Source organism: Denticeps clupeoides, chromosome 3 (genome assembly GCF_900700375.1).
Source record: "Denticeps clupeoides chromosome 3, fDenClu1.1, whole genome shotgun sequence".
NCBI classification, from domain to species: Eukaryota; Metazoa; Chordata; class Actinopteri; order Clupeiformes; family Denticipitidae; genus Denticeps; species Denticeps clupeoides.
Genome location: NC_041709.1, coordinates 25,152,969 through 25,169,451, shown reverse-complemented (window position 1 = coordinate 25,169,451; position 16,483 = coordinate 25,152,969). Strand labels below are relative to the sequence as shown.

The following is a 16,483-nucleotide window of genomic DNA, read 5'->3' as shown; positions in this document are numbered from 1 at the left end:
AAGCATAGCAGGTGTGTAATGCTGTTCATGTATAATATAAGAATGACGGCACTGACGGACATCTCTGGACCTGTCTGCTGACGTTGGTTTAACATTAACATTACTGGCGGTGCACGGTAATAACAGCAGGATCCTTGAAAGACTCTATTGGTGCCGCTCTCACCCCTTCCAGGGTAAAATGGTAAATCTGCACAGTTGCACAGAGATCAAGCACAGAAGTCTGACCTCGTAAGAGATAGAGAGAGAGCCCTGAAGGAAGTGAAGGAAGGAAATAAAGCGGACATGTTGAGTAACGTCAAGAACAAAATCTTCCACATTTCCTTGCGATGCAGGTTAGTTTATTCTGACACTAGGGTTATTTCCCCCTCTGTGCTTGACCCTTGAGAAGAGGAGCATTCAAAATGAAACTGAATGGAAATAGTGGGTGCTGTGGGTTTACCAGACAAAGGAGACACTCTATTGTGTCCCTCAATTCACAATTAGTTTTTCAGGTGCCTGATACATTTCCCAATACTGTAGCCATGAACAAATTTCCTGATGGCTCACAACACAGAACCACATTTGACCAGCATGCAGAGTGAACACTGGTCATTTTATTTCTACATAGCTATGAGTATCTAGTGCAGAGCTTCTCAATTATTTTCTGTTACACCCCACCAAGGATGAAGTAAACATTTCACCCCCACTCGCTACGTTTTTGATGGTACCCTAACAATAAACTGTAATGCATATTAAATCATTCCCTGTCTTTCCATTTGGAACTCTTATTTTGAATTGTTGCATGCAGTCAAAAGCGCAGCGGAAGAGCGTCTCCATACTGAATACACAAAATGATTGTGGGGACCTAGCGTAACAAGTATATTTTGGTATTCTAACAGGCCTTTCCTAATACCTATTGGGGTTCATTTCACATATATTTCCTGTTTTCCTAGATGTCAGCAAGTGGTAGTGGGGCAGTGGTGGACTAGCAGGTAAGGAAACGGACTCATAACTGAAAGTGTGTGGGTTCAAATCCTGAACTGCTAAGGTGCCACTGAGGTCCTCTTGATCAAGGTTCTGTCCCCACACCTCTCCCCGCCTTTCATGGCTGCCCACTGCTCACTAAGGGTGATGCAGGGATAAATGTAGAGGACACATTTCGTTGTCACTGTGTGCTGTGCTATGCTATGTATCACAATGACAAAAACAATCACTTTCACTTGAGAGTAAATTTGAACATGTCAGATAGAACATGTTTTTTTGTAGAAGAGTGTAATACAATTGTGAAATATGTATTATAAAAATGGAAGTACTAGTGTGGAAATTAGAATGTTTAAAAATGCATTTAATCCTAAACCCAAAATTTTAACAACAACAAGAATCTGTCTCTTGATTTGACAATAAATTGTTCATAAATAAGCTCCCTAATGGGGCCAGAAAATGTCTGTTTTATGGGGACATAAATGGGTTTAGATGTTCCTCTCAGTGCGAGGACATGTGAAACTTGCTAATATAGGAAAACAAAACACACACACACACACACACACACACAGCTGACACAGGGATATAATAACCTAAGTGCACGCTGGAGTGAGCAGAGGGTTGGATATTAAGGCAGAAGTTTATAGCAGCACTCAAAATCCTGCAACGCAGCATCTCTGCCTGGTGCTGTACGAGCGCTGAGGACTCCACCTCCTGTCTGAAGTTTGGCAGATTCAGTCAAGCGCAAGAAGTTGAGCTGACACAGATCTCAGCTCTGCTCCTCTCAGTGCAGGTAAGAAGAGCTGGTGGACAGCTTCCAAACCTCGACAAGCATCTAGGGGTTCTTAAAAGTGTGAAATTGCCACCTTTGTGCCCAAAAAACATGACGCTGACCGCGGAGGGGAAGTCAACTTGTAAACAATTGACTGCTTAGCATCAAACAAACAGCTTTGTGGCACAGTCCAAACCATCCAAGCACTGGAGATGTGGAAGAACATTTCAACCTAATTTACCATGTCTAAACAAGCCAAATTGAGGGCAACCAAGGACCCGGCACTACTGGTATAGAGCAGAGAACCACTTATGGAATTACGGTGACCAGCAAAAAACTGTGAACAAGGTGTTCAATATGGCGAAACAGTAACTTAATAAAATTGCCCTATGATCGTCCTCTAAGCATTTGGAAAAGCCTACATTCATTTTTAGCCAGTTATTAACTAAAGTTAAGAGTTTTTCTAAATCAGATGTTCTGACCAGAGACATAGAGGTTGTTTTTTTTTTAGCAATAATCCTTCAACAGCATATGACTCATAGATCATTGGGAACTGATGGACATTAAGGTGAACCAGACAGGTTCATTTTGCATTTTGACGCAAGTTCGGGACATGTCTCGTGTCGATGCCAGTGGTCACATCAAATCAAAACTGATGCCTTATTGCTGTGAGAACTGAGGGTGGAAAAATCGAAGAGTCACAGGATCTTCAGCAGGTTTATTTAGAGGCGTAGAACGTCCTGGTGACAGGAAAATGGGAAAATCAACAGGATAGAGTTTCTTCACGCTGTGACAGGTTTATGACGCGCTAGCTGGGTAACAAGCTGCTGCAGTCACGTTTTCATTGGGCCGGCAATTACAGGAGCCGATAATGACATTTTTTTTCCTTATGGTTGAGAGGTCTGATAAATTTTATTTTTTTTTTGCATGATTTCATAAGTAACACAAATTTCATGCAACCCTAAATTACGTGCAACTAGAACAAAAGTGTAATGAAAACGTTTATATTCACAGTACAGATGATGGTTGGATTAAATATATAAACACATCAGGCATTTTGGGCCATAACTCCTGCAGAGACTATGATGCAAAGACCCGTTAAGAAATCCTGTGCAGACTAGCTTCACATCGCCATTTTTGTGATGTTTATGTGAAATTCAAATGCAGTGAAGCATTAGTATTTCTAAGTTTAGTTTTGCTGGATTTGGTGCTGTTGGCTCCAGACAAGATGGGACTTGAGTGTCATTTAAAGTCATTTTTGCAGGTTTCTTTAACCAAACCTGGAAATTACTTGAATTCATGTTATCCTATTCATTAAAACCGGAGGACTCTCACTATGTCCCATTGGCAACTATTAAAAACTATTCAGATTATGGTTGACAATACTTTTTTTTTTTTACATTTCTGCCATTTATCAGACCTGCCTTATCCAGAGCGCCTTACAATCAGTAGCGAAGGGACGGTCCCCCTTGAGACACTCAGGGTTTAAGAATCTTGCTCAGTGGTAGTATGTGGGGTTTGAACCTGGGACTAAGCGAGTGTATTACCCACTAGGCTACTATACACCCTTAATTATATATGAATACCCTCTGTAAAATGGATCGTACTACACCTTCATTACTGGCTGGGCGAAATACTTGGCACTCCAGTCACACAGACCCGTCTGCACGGCAGCATTGATGAAGTTCCGGTGGCCGACCGGCTCGTCCCCATCCTCAGCCGTCTGTTGGAAAATGGTGCGACAGGTAGACAGTCAGGCATTCATTAGCGTGGTGGCAACAAACGCTAAATATTTAAACACAATCTGAGTGACATTTATACGCTGTAATAAAACCCAGGCTATGTAAACACATTTCTTATGGAAGCCAAACAGTTCCCATGATACATTTTATGAGCAGTGAGCGTTCTGAGTAATGATCTGCATAGCACATCAGTCACTTGAAAGCGAGCCCTGCTTCTGTGGTGCTGGAGAGCGGCCGCACCTGGTCCGGTCCTTTGTCGAACATCTTGCGCGTTCGTGTGAACTGGTGCGAGTGGGGCGCCTGCCCGCCCTGCGTGGGGGTGTACGGGGGCCGGGCGGGTGGCAGGTCACGGGCAGGAGGCTTGGGCACCTCGTTCGTTAGGCTGGAGCTGCTGGCACTGGGCATGGGCGGGGAGCCGCTGGAAGGAGATGAACAGCGTTTGGATCTGTGGGGCGCACTACAACACGCATGGCAGAGTGAATGTCTGGCAGCCACATGCTACTCACTGACTACACCAACCAATAAAATCACAGGAATCACAAGCACTACTTTGTTACAAAAGCAGAGGTTGTCCACACTTAAAGCTCCCCCTAAAAATCGAATGTAAATAATGATTGCAAGACATTTCTGAACTTGTGCCTTTAAACCATTAGCATTGCTACCGTGTAAGAAATTTGTAGATTAGCAATTTAAACTGTAACAGTGCAAGCATTTACATCCTTCCTGAAAACATTAATTCTCAGCAATAAGGAGCTGACGATGCAATGTAATGCACTAACTTTCTCCTCGCAACCGTGCTTGTCCTTTATGCATGAATATTTATGTATCAGTGCTCCAAGCTAATACATTGCTGCTAATGCATTGCTTTGTTAACAGAAGTAACGTGCTAATGGCATTAATAAAGATGCAGTGGAATTGAATGTCACCATTGAGGCCTCTGGAGGAAAAACTTGTGTGTTTGCTCTGCATTCACAAGTATTTATGTATAAATAAGTTACCATTAATAATGCACAACACTAATCAGCTACTGGTTTGTAGCTTCAGCGTCATTAACATGCTGACAGCACCTAATAAATACCTGTAATTAGAATTAGTTTTGGGTGGGATGCATGCATGTTAACGCGTTAAGACTGTGTGCGCTGCAAAATGCCACTCACCCCGCCTGATGGATGTGTGTGCCCTTGCTGGTGGGACTGGCTGGGGCAGACTGGGTGAGGGACCCCGAGTCCAGCATCCTGGGGGACCTGGTGTTCATCGCAGCCTAGATACAAGTGGGCGGGGTCAGGAACCAGGAATACACTGCTGATCTCCACAAGGACTAGAACCAGACGCGTCTGGACTCGTTTACAGAGAACGACGGAGACGTAGAAACTCTAATCAACGGTTCCTCTCCTTTCTCCATCTGGACTGCAGCACTGATTCAATTCCTATGTTAATACTGCAGGCGAAGGATGTGCAGCGCTCCAGGTTTTTTCCCTGGATCTCAGAGTGATGTTAATTGATGCTGTCTGCATCCCAACAGTTCATTAAAAACCAAAACAAAAAGACGGGCTGAAAAAAGGCAAAGAATTGACATTTATTATGTGCTGGTCGTGTCTCTCCATACTTCAGGCATCAAATAAAAAAAAAAAGAAAACTTAATTAGGCTGAGAAGCGCATGAAAGGCGTTATTGCACAGCAATAGACAAATTGAAAAAAAAATTCAGAAATATGTTCCAGAACACATTGTTCTGCAGCACAATGGACAACAAGAAGAGGGGAGAAGTTCAAGAGCTGACGGACTGAAGACAGAAGTCAGGTTTTAAAATGTGGGGTAATATTATATAATATAATAGAGACATCAGGAGTGCAGCATCTCCATAATCTTGCTTTAAACTGATCTTATGTCCGATTAAATCATTGAGGTTTATATTTCCATGTTTAGCATGTTTTATTAACTATTCTTAGTGCTACTGGTTCGTACAGACTTTGTATAATTTAAAATTTCTTTCATAAACACGTCTTTCTTGTACAAAAGTTTTTTGTGCTATTGGAATAAATGAAGATTTGGAATGGGTGTGAAGTCAAATGACAAGACAGGAGACCACACCATCCACACATCACTCTGGTCACTACTTTCAAACTGGTTAAGGTGTAGTGCTGTGTTTACCTCCTGCATGAAAACCACAAATTTATCCTGATCTTTCCTGAGGGTCTTTTTTCCAGGATATTCACTGTTCATTTTGTGCAGACCAGAGGCCAACATTTCACACTTTCATACACCAATTAGACAGATGCTGACAAAATCTTGTGAACACGCACGCACACACGCACACACACACACACACACACACACACCGGAATTTGAAAGCGGTGCAACATTTGAGGAACGACGCTCTGAGCAACAGACAACCCCACAACTCAGGCCACGTTGCTCCAAGGCTGCTAATGCAAACCTGAAACATGAAAGCCTCGTGAAATAATGATGGGCGGAAGAGTAAATGAAGGCAGCCGTCGCTTGAAGTGAATATTTTACCCTCGCGTTCCTGATGTAAAATAGATGGGCCGGACTTCACAGCTGGCTGAGTTGCACTCTGCTGACCTTGAGGCGATTCCGCATTTTTGAGCCGAGGTAGAAGATTGGGCCAGTGGCCTAGCGGTTAAGGAAGCGCCCCTTTAATCGGAAAGTTGCCGGCTCAAGTCCCGATCCGCCAAGGAGCAACTGAGCAAAGCGCCGTCCCCACACACTGCTCCCCGGGCGCCTGTCATGGCCTCCCGCTGCTCACCAAGGGTGATGGTTAAAAGCAGAGGACACATTTCATTGTGTCACAGCTTGCTATGCTTTAAGTGAAGTAATTGTCAAGTGAAGCTACTGGCTGCAAGGTATCATGCATTTCACTTTAAATAATGAATTATACTACCTTAATCAATCAAAAGGCAACACACACATGCCACAATAAGACTGTGTTGACCTACTGAGTGATGGACAAGAGAGCCGAAGATATCTTATGAGATCTCATACCAAGAGAAGAATTTGGAAAATCACAAACCACCATGAACTCATGTTGTTGAGGAACATTTCAGCCACAGGACACTGTCTCCAGGGAACCCCACTTTCACGAAGGGTGGAAATATCACATCCACATGAATGCAGGAGACCAAGTTCTTCCAGCAGAACATCCTGTCCATCTTCTCAACCCAGATGCTCTGACTCAGTCCCCTGACTGATACCACTATCCAGGTATCATTTGTGTTATTTACTTCTCCAGTCAGTGGTTTTAATGTTTTTAATGCTGATTGGTGTATATACACTATCTATATTACAGAAGGAGCCATGTTTTATTCAGGAAGCTGTAGAAATGCTTTGTGTCGCTGTCTGGTTTTACAGCCTGCCCTGATGCAGTCTTTAAATAATGCACCTCTAGCTCTTGCTTCATGATTTTCTTTATTTATCTGTCTATTAGCTGGCAGGAAGAAAGCTGTACCATGCCACATAATGACAGAAGAGTCTCGGGGAGCAGAAGAGCCATAAACATATTCTCATTTTCAAGTGGAAATGCTCGCCTGATTACCAAAAACCGACTGAACTACTAAACTATGTGAAACACATTTATAGCACGTTGCTTCTGGGTAACGTTTTCTTGGCTCAAACTTGGGTACAAAAATTTCCAAAAGCCATCCAATCAGAATAGGTAGTAGATTTTATGTCACCAAGACATTAGTAATTCTAATACATATATTAGATGTTCATGTCCCTAGTGATATTAAAATGTTTGAACCTTTAGCAATAAAAAAAACTGGACGAAAAAAAAAAAAAAAACCTTAAGCGTCCCAACAGAAAAGCAGTGGTGGCCTAACATGTAAGTAACCGAAGGGCTGTGGCTTCAAATCACAAACCAAAGGACACATTTTGTTGTGTCATTGTTTGCTGTGCTGTGTTACAATGACAAAAACAATCACTTTCACTTTAAACCCATTTTGGAGTACTTCTCTAAATGAAAATGATGTCTTGGTCGAGTTCATGCATGAGCCAGAAATGGGTTCACCACTGCCTGTTTAGTCGAGGTGTACACAAATGCTGGGTGTAGGAGGCTGGGGACCAAAATCAAAGGCATAAGAGTGGTTCTCTGGACAAGAGCAACTCTGACAAAAACACAGAACCATCCTGGGAAGAAAAACAAGAAAGAGTTCTTCTGATCAGACCGACCTCGGGTCCTCTCAAGTTCCACTTTACTCTCCCAGTGCACCTGCATTCTGATCAAAGCAGCACGGAATCAAGAAGTTTGGCCTGCCCTACCGATTTTTTTTATATTGCTGTACTTTTTAGTCAACGCAACCACTGGGGACGCACGTGTTTCTTAGTGTTGGTCCCAAGGATGGGAAAATGGGGAGGGTTGTGTCATTAAGGGCATTCGGTGTAAAATGTCTGCCTAGACTTTGTGGCAACAAATCCGAAGTCTAAAGTCATTTTATCTGATTGTTGGTTTGGTTTACTTGGAAGAAAAAATATAGATACAAAGACACATATACCAATACTATATAAATGTCAATTTATCGATTGAGTGAAGTGAAGTGATAGTCTGTGTAAACCACAGCAAGCACAGCACACAGTGATTTGTCCTATGCATTTGGTGAGCAGTGGGCAGTCGTGACAGGCGCCCGGGGAGCAGTGTGTGGGGACAGTGCTTTGCTCAGTGGCACCTCAGTGGTATGGGATTTGAACCCGGAACCTTCCGATTATGGGTCTTACCCGCTAGGGTAACCATTTTACTTTCTGCTTTAATAACTCATGGACTGGCCTCACTCGAAATGTGAGGATTTTCTTTCATTGGGAGCCAGAAACTAACAGCAACGCTTTTCCAAAGCAGCCCATTCAGCACCCGCTCCAACAACGGTCAGCGAGAAACAGTCACCGCGGTGTGGGACTGGTGGTTGGGGGACAGCAGCTGGATGGTGCTGCGCAGTGCAGCATCTACAGATCGAGCTCCTGAGACGCCTCGCGCCACTCGCCCAGCCGCTGATTCATTGGCCCGCTGTGCGACGGGGAGTCTTAAAGCAAGAGGCCGCTGGGCTGTTGGTGTCAGCAGCAGAGATAAAATAAGACGATTGGGGGTTGGGTGCTGCAGTGATTGTCTTCTTAACGTACGATGGACCCCTCTTCTCAACACTTAGGACCCCCGGGGAGCCGTACCCATTTAATTGCATTTGCACAACGCTAACATCATCTGGCCAACTCTGGAATGCAAGTAGTTGCATGCATGCGTCGTTATTTTGGAATAATGAGCACAGGGCTCTCCATACCTTGTAGGCGATGCTGTTAAGGACCTTCATGGCCAGGTCAGACACCTCGGGGAAGGGGTCAGCCGCCAGGTGCAAGAGAACCCTCCAGATCTGAGTGTAGACGCTGTTGAAGGACACCCCTGCAATGGTAGAGATGCAACATTAGGTCTGAAAAGCAACCACAATGCCCCTCAGAACATGGAACAGCAAAACAATTTATGAGGATAATGAAGCCAACCAACCACATTCTAAAGTAGACGGCAGAAAAACTGGACTGTTTAGAAGCCAAAACATCAGTGAAGCTGAAGTTAAATGGAAGCTGAAGTTAAATGGAACCAAACACATAATATCATTACAAATGCACATTAGCACTATTAACATGTTCTCTCTACTATTACTAATAAATACCCTCAACCAAAAGAAAACTGAAAGTTGTCAAATTAAAGACTGAAATTTAGAAAAACAGTGATGGTAAATGATTGAAGCTAGCTGCTCATGTACGAGATTTTTATAAAAACATGGATTTTACTCTCACATTGTCGGGCCAATTCAAAAGTGTTCATAGACAGGACAGGGCATTTCAAACACACACACATAAAAAGCATCAGGCTGAGTGCATCTACGCTCTCACATTCCCGCCAATGGGACAGTTTTTATTTTATGTCAGTGATGGCTTCAATGGGACAAAGTGAGATATTAACTGCTGCAGCAATCAGCGTAGACAAGTCATTCATCCTCTGATGGATGCTGCCGCTAAGGTCACTGCTGTGCATCATTATTAAGAGCAGCAGATCATTATGTTCCCAACGCTGGTCCGCCGAGGCCAACAGGTTGATAGCTGCCTGATGCTCCCTTTGACATCGTTCAGATACACCATTAATATTCTTTTGCCCTGTTTCCAACATATTTTTTTTTTTTAACGCTGAACATCAATTTCCATTTGCCAGAGTCAAGGTTGTCACTAACCGCAGAAGCCCAAGAATGACAGGCATTCTTGTGGCCAGTTTTTATGATCCCAGCACAGTGCACGGTGGCTCCATTAAGAACCAGCACACGGCGACTGAGAACAACATGATCCTCGATAGACGAGACAGAAAAAGGCTCCTGTTGGCATTCAGGTCTGCTCCGCCTCCATCTCTCATCAATGAGTATGTACAGAGTGGGGCGAGCAGGGCTACATAAGGCTCACATTATAATAAATAATCACTATTTACTACTAATTGCAGAAAATGACAAGCCAAAGCAACATGCAAATATTATCACAATCATAAATAGACATAAAAATTATTAACATATTCTTCTCAGTTTTTCATTGACATCAACTGACTGACAAACTGTGTGTGTGGTTAAGGGCAGTTAGCTCATGTAATCACACACTTTGCAATTAATTAATTACAAATAATTCACAATTACTTTGGTTTTCTGATCACTTTAATGAGTTAACTTTTCTGTTGTTGCACTGTCTTTCTGACTGTTTACACCGTTACACCTATTGGACTGTTATCTTGGACAAATGAACACCAACCCTGCTCTGACACCTACTGCATGCTCACTTTACCCTGGAAGGTGTGGGACGTGTGAACTGTAAGGCCTGCCAAAGCCCATTGACAGACAATGTAAATGAGTCTTAAAAAAAATTTTTTTTTTCCTATATGGGTCATTGGTCAGAACCCACTCAGAAAGTGAACAGAAAATGCAACAGTGTTAATTTATTTTAATGTGTTAAATGTTTATAAATTGATTGCATTTACTTTGTTGTGTGTGTGTGTGTGTGTGTGTGTGTGTGTGTGTGTGTGTGTGTGTGTCTATATTTATGAAAGAAACATACAAGAACCCTCAAGGCAAATGCTCTGAGGAGAAAGCTAATCTTATATGGAATAATAGACATAAAATCTCTGGTCATCAGCAGCTTTCAGATCTAAAAGCATCTGAAATGCACTGATGTAGGATGAAGGAGAGCCAACGCCTGACTGAGGCAGAAATATGAAATGTCAATACGGCCTCCATAATGCTTACAGAGAACAGAGGGGCTCATCCCATCATTATGTCCTGCCTCACCTCAGTGATATTCCGCCACGATGGCAGAGAAGCTGCCATCTTGCCTCAGCAGCAACATCTCAAATATGAATGAACAATTTATTGCTGATTTAAAATAAGAAAAAATAATGCAGAGAGAAGAGGTACTGCCAGCTACAGAACAAGTCACATCCAGTTCTGCTTCTCAACACTGTGATGTGTGGATGATGGTGCGGTGGATAAACAATTTATATTTTATATTGCAATGCGGACAGATACACAGGATTTCTGGACCAAAACATTTGAAAAATGCAATAATTCATTGTAATCAAAAAGTGACATATGTGGATGCCAGTGAAAATTGGGTGGAGGACATGCAATTAAGACAACTGCAAATAGAACAGTTAATATTCATAGTGATTTCGGTGATCCGGGTCGTAAACTAATAATCCGTGAGTGTGGTTTGTCCTGGACATCCTGTTTCACAGTAACAGTGATGATGGTCTGCTACCTTTAATGGGGGATATACCTTAAAAAAAATTAAGTTGCGCCGGGAACGGCCTTTCGGGGTCCAAAATCAAAAATGATGTTCTCAGCAGAAAAAGTGGAAACGCTGCAGCAGAGCGCTCTGAATGTAGCGCAAGGGCATCCCTAACCTCGGAGATCAATGGGTTCAGGAACGCCCACGCCCCCTTCCTCTGGAGGGCTGGCACAGAACAAATTGCAGCGAAACTGCATACGCACTCTCACACACACGCAGTCAACGTGTCAGAGCGCATTGGGGAACCTGCCAATCAGCGCGCCGGGTGGCACAACATGCCGGAGCTGATGGGAAGGAGACTGGAACTCTCCTGCGGGTATCATTCTGCAGCATGACTCCTGCTCTAGTGATACTATATCAATATATTGATAACCAGTGTTGATGATTTCATGGAATGATGAATACTTTCTGCTGGTCCTGAAGCCAGTGAAAGCACAAACCCAACCGGTATGCAGTTAAACATATAGTTAAGGTGAATGTTTTTGGAGACCACACCAGTCGTCTCACCAGCCCCACTCATTCAGTGGTGGCACAGTCTGGGTGCCACTGAGGATCCCTTGAGAAAGGTACCGTCCCCACACGCCTTTAATGGCTGCCAACAGCTCACTAAGGGTGATGCAGGGATGAATGCAGAAGACGCAACACCACGTTACTTTGACCATCCGAAAACTTGTTTGTACGTTCATGATTAGGCAACTCCTTACATGACACTGAATGCGATAAGTGATGCAACCTGACTACTCTGATTGCTGAAACACACTGCCATATCAGCACTTTATGTCCCGGAGATCGTAATCACGGCTGTGCGACTCACCGATGAGCGAGTTGAGGGAAGAGTAGGAGCTGACCCTCCTCATCTTGTCAATGGTTTCGAAAGACAAGATGTACTCGTCGTTGTCAGGACTACCAAGTGTACTGCTGGCACTACTGCTGGTGCTCAGGTTCCCTGGAGAGAAAGCCACTGGTCCACCTGTATATAAACACACACAATGTCAGTATTGATTATTCACATAGGATTAAAAAAAAAAAAAACTGAGGTGAGTGGTGAGATTCAAAACTAGAACTGAACCGTGGTTGATTATTGAATGTACATATTTCCATACTACTACTAATTAAGCTCAGTCCACATTACTGCATTCACTTCCATCACCCATCATCTCATTAAGTGGCTGCCACTGTCTATTGCCAATGAATTGCCTAATATTACCCCAAAACGTCAGCAACCAGAAGGGGCAGAGAACCTTGTACCAGTAACCGTAAAATAAACAAAATGTAAATAATTGTAACCTGTGAGCTGAAAACAACATTTTGATTGGATCTATTAAAAATCTATTAAAGCAAAACCTTTCTGGGGAATAATCTTTTGAAAATAAGCATTTTGTTCCTTTCATGCACAGGGTAAAATGTTGCCACAATTCCATGCTTTGTGAGGTCAATTAGTCCTCGATACATACGCTCACACACTCCAGCACTAACACATCACTCAGAGTCTAGAAAAGGTCACAGTCTTGGCTTGTTGCAAGTAGCATATGCCCAACTGTTCTGTGCCAAGCAGAGGTGGGCACAACAGCGGCACTCACGCAGCACGTGCCATCACCATATGAAAACCTAATAATACCTAATATGAATACATGCAATCAATATCTAAAAACCTACAAGCTCTATCATATAAAGGTGTACCATGAGTTACCATGCACTGCAAGGAGGCAGCTGGTGAATTGCTGTATCAATGTGTGACTTATTTGATCGGATGCTCAAAATGAAGGCATAAAAAAGCACTGCATGCAACTTTTCAAGGAATAAGATATGATAAAAATTTGGTCTTATCACTTTTTACCCTGTTGTACTTTGGAGAACAAGAAACATCCCATGATGTTCTATCACGGGAAATTAAAAACAACTGATTAAAAACACTCTAGGACGTACTTTGGCAACCAAGTAGCAAAAAAATCTAATTCAACGCTTAAATCTGAACAAATTGCTATTTTCATGCAGTTGTAAAGCCCACATGAATAAGGTCTTAGTTATTTAGTTAGGTCTTCATTCTGAAACATTACATAAGAAGTTTAAACCTGCCTGAAATGGATTTAGGAAATACTTCAAATTTCAATAAGGATGTAATAAAATACAGTATCTAGACTGTATGTATGGTCTACATTTATGACATGAATGTATTGAATAAATCCAGGCAGTTCCAGCTGCTGGTGCTTCCTTATTTCATGCTGAATAATGAATAAGAGGCTTTTGCAAGTTTTTGCATCTAGTGGCATTTACTTGCATTCTGATCCTTTGGGTCTTTTAGAGCTTTGTTCTCTCTTTTTCTGCCACTAAAATTCAGCCAATGTATACAATGCACTCAAATGCAGTTCTATTTTTCACGTTTTTCTAGCATTCTATTAATCACTCACCCTCTTTCTCTAGGGCAGAGGATGTTGTGAAATGCTAATAAATATGCCAACAAAACAGACACGTTGTATAAAAGCCCAGCAGTTCCATTAATATCACAGACAGCCAAACAAAACCAGAAAATGATGACAAATTTCAAGTGGATGAAAATCTCCAGCCTAGGAGATACATGATTGTTTGGTGCATGCCACCAATTGCTGGTGTCAAGTGTGATGTTCTGGCTGCCTGCATCTCATCACCCTTGTCGACGGCTGAATGTATCATGTAAAAGCAGAATTAAATTCTTTATAAAAGTTCTGAAAAATGAACTTTGCAAGAAAAGACGCATCATGCCCTTCACGCCCTCGTGCCCTGGCACAGCCGACTATATTCTTAACGGTGATACCATGGACCTCACCTTCTTCATTGAGGTTGAGGTTCTGCAGGCTCTTGTTGAGGTTGCGGGCAGTGGTGGCAGCGCGGATGTTGGTATAGGAGTTGACGGAGCGCAGACGGGGAATGGCTGGGCTGTCGCGCACTGGGGTGAGGTTCCCTGTTTCTGTTCAGAAACAAGGAGCCTTATTAAATCCAACAAAAAGCACACCCAGTATCTAATGAACCACCAACGCCAGCATTCACCTCTCACCGGAAATGTGCAACGGTTCACATCAGCGTAAACCTCAAACTAATATGGGATTCTAGAGTCTTCTTCATGCGTTCATCACACGTTGGGCAAACCTGGCAGGTTGCAAGAACTGGTTTGAGAACCATGGCTGCATTTCATACCTGTAGTGTTGGCCGGTGAGGGCACAGCATAGCTCTTCTCTTCCTCCATAAACTGCAGGGCCACAGTGCAGAAGTTGCTCTCGTACTGGACCACCAGGTGGCTGAGGGCCACAACCAGCTCCTGAGGAACCACATGGGGACCAAGATCATTCATTCATTGACCTGAGCTAAACCATAAAACCTTTTTGTCGATATGATGAGATTATGGGACAGCAGATCATGCATCATCAAAGGAATCACCTTTCGTACAACAGGGCTGCCGTCGTTGATGAGCTGCGCCAGCATCATGGCCACATTGTGATCAATGGTGGTTGAGTGGTCCGTCCGCTCTGCCGAGTTGCCCACAAAAGTGCCCAGAGCAAAGACAGCAGCACATCGTACCTGTGAAAAACTACACCTTATTCTACTGGATTCAACACCCCATTCAAAGAGTGAAAGCCACTCTACTGCTACTATGCAACCATCTGGTGATGGTGCCATGTGAACTGGTGTGCGGTGAGCAACCTCCGGGATGGGGTCTGACAGCAGGCTGTAGAGCTTCTCGTGAGCACTGTCCCGCACTCCACACCAGCGCGCTGAGTCAAAATTCTGCCAGATCCGGCCCAGGCAGATGGCCACCCACTGTCGGAGGAGAGGGTGTGGGTCGTTCAGCTGCTCCAAGCAAATGGCTATCAGGTTGCCCTGGAGACACGCCTCCTGTGCAGGTGAAGAGGCGGTAGAAAGGCGAGGTCAGTTTCAGCTGGAAGCTTTTAAAGTGAAAGTGTCAAAGTTTATCCACCAGGGGCAGTATGACATTAGCAAACCTGGGATTGCACATCTGCAGAAGAATTCTTTGTAATTCGCACAACAAGAATACTAGCCCGTCATTAACAGGGTAACTACTAATTATGGCTATTATGGCTTTTTTTTTTATCTTGAGCAGTGGTTGGCCTAGCGGGTAAGGAAATGAACTTGTAATCGGAAGGTTGCCAGTTCGCCAGTAGTTGCGTGGCCCGTTATGTGGTGTTTAAACTATTGAATATTTATTCTTTTCAAAATGTGTGATGATTTGTTAGATTATTTCAATAGATTGACAGGCCTACTAGCAACGCACAACTCTGAGAGTTCTAGAACACCTGCAGAAATGTAGGAAAGATAAGCACTTAAACTACAGATGTTTTAAATAATCAACTGTAAACTACATTAACTACATTACATGGGGCAGTGGTGGCCTAGCGGGTAAGGAAGCGAACCCGTAATCACAAGGTTAGAGTCCCCAGGTGCCACTGGCTGCCCACTGCTCACCAAGGGTGATGGTTAAATACAGAGGACACATTTAGTTGTGTCACCGTGTGCTGTGCTGCAGTGTATCACAATGACAATCACTTCCCTTTCACTTAACAGTTCTATGAAGTACTTCTTGATTTGTAACTACAAAGAACGACCAATTCACTGTAGCCTGTCAACTAAATCCAATCTTACAATCTGTAAAAAGAAAGATTTACAAAAAACTATTTCCCTACTCGATACTTCCTCATGTGTGTTACTGGCCAACCATAACTCAGTCCCGGCCAAACCTTTCACTACCACTACTAATGGGGTTGTTTCCAGACTCTACCAAAAACCCAAAGCTATAGTAATAAAGGCAGGGCCGCTGTAAATAATGCACAGCCAGACATGGTTAGTGATTATATACGCAATGGGTATCGCAGCCAAGGGTCATTACCATGACATGGGGGGATTGTTAGCACTGTGTCTATGTCTTCAGCCGCGTGCTGCAAGATGTTTAGTTTAGGCGATGAAAGGAGGTAAAAAACTCAGCAAAGACGAATTGCAGAAGAAAGGCAGCTAATGTTTTTTTTTTTTACACCTTCCCTGTAACACTTCTGCGTTCTTCATCTATAATTCAGCGCTAATCAAACATGGCCAGAAAGTCGGCAAGCCGCGTAATGAAAGGGAATTAGACAGCAACGCAGACTGACACGATGCTGAACATGAGCTGATGGATTTTCTGAAAGACCTCAGGCTGGCCGGGCAGGTTCA

General features: G+C 43.3%; 1 protein-coding gene across 6 annotated transcripts in view; it reads right to left on the bottom strand.

Annotated features, from left to right (window-relative positions):
- The window catches only part of rptor (regulatory associated protein of MTOR, complex 1), a 116,054-nt gene that overhangs the window by 22,335 nt on the left and 77,236 nt on the right, over positions 1-16,483 (bottom strand). For 4 of the 6 annotated variants that reach the window (XM_028972734.1, XM_028972733.1, XM_028972736.1 and 1 more), the window contains 9 exons: positions 14,966-15,157; positions 14,702-14,842; positions 14,462-14,582; positions 14,094-14,234; positions 12,105-12,260; positions 8,755-8,873; positions 4,632-4,735; positions 3,715-3,931; positions 3,345-3,455 (listed from right to left, as the gene is read on the bottom strand). In XM_028972734.1, the coding sequence (XP_028828567.1) occupies positions 3,345-3,455; positions 3,715-3,931; positions 4,632-4,735; positions 8,755-8,873; positions 12,105-12,260; positions 14,094-14,234; positions 14,462-14,582; positions 14,702-14,842; positions 14,966-15,157 (1,302 nt within the window). The remainder of the gene's footprint in view (positions 1-3,344; positions 3,456-3,714; positions 3,932-4,631; positions 4,736-8,754; positions 8,874-12,104; positions 12,261-14,093; positions 14,235-14,461; positions 14,583-14,701; positions 14,843-14,965; positions 15,158-16,483) is intronic. The other 2 variants (XM_028972735.1, XM_028972738.1) reach the window with 1 other exon arrangement.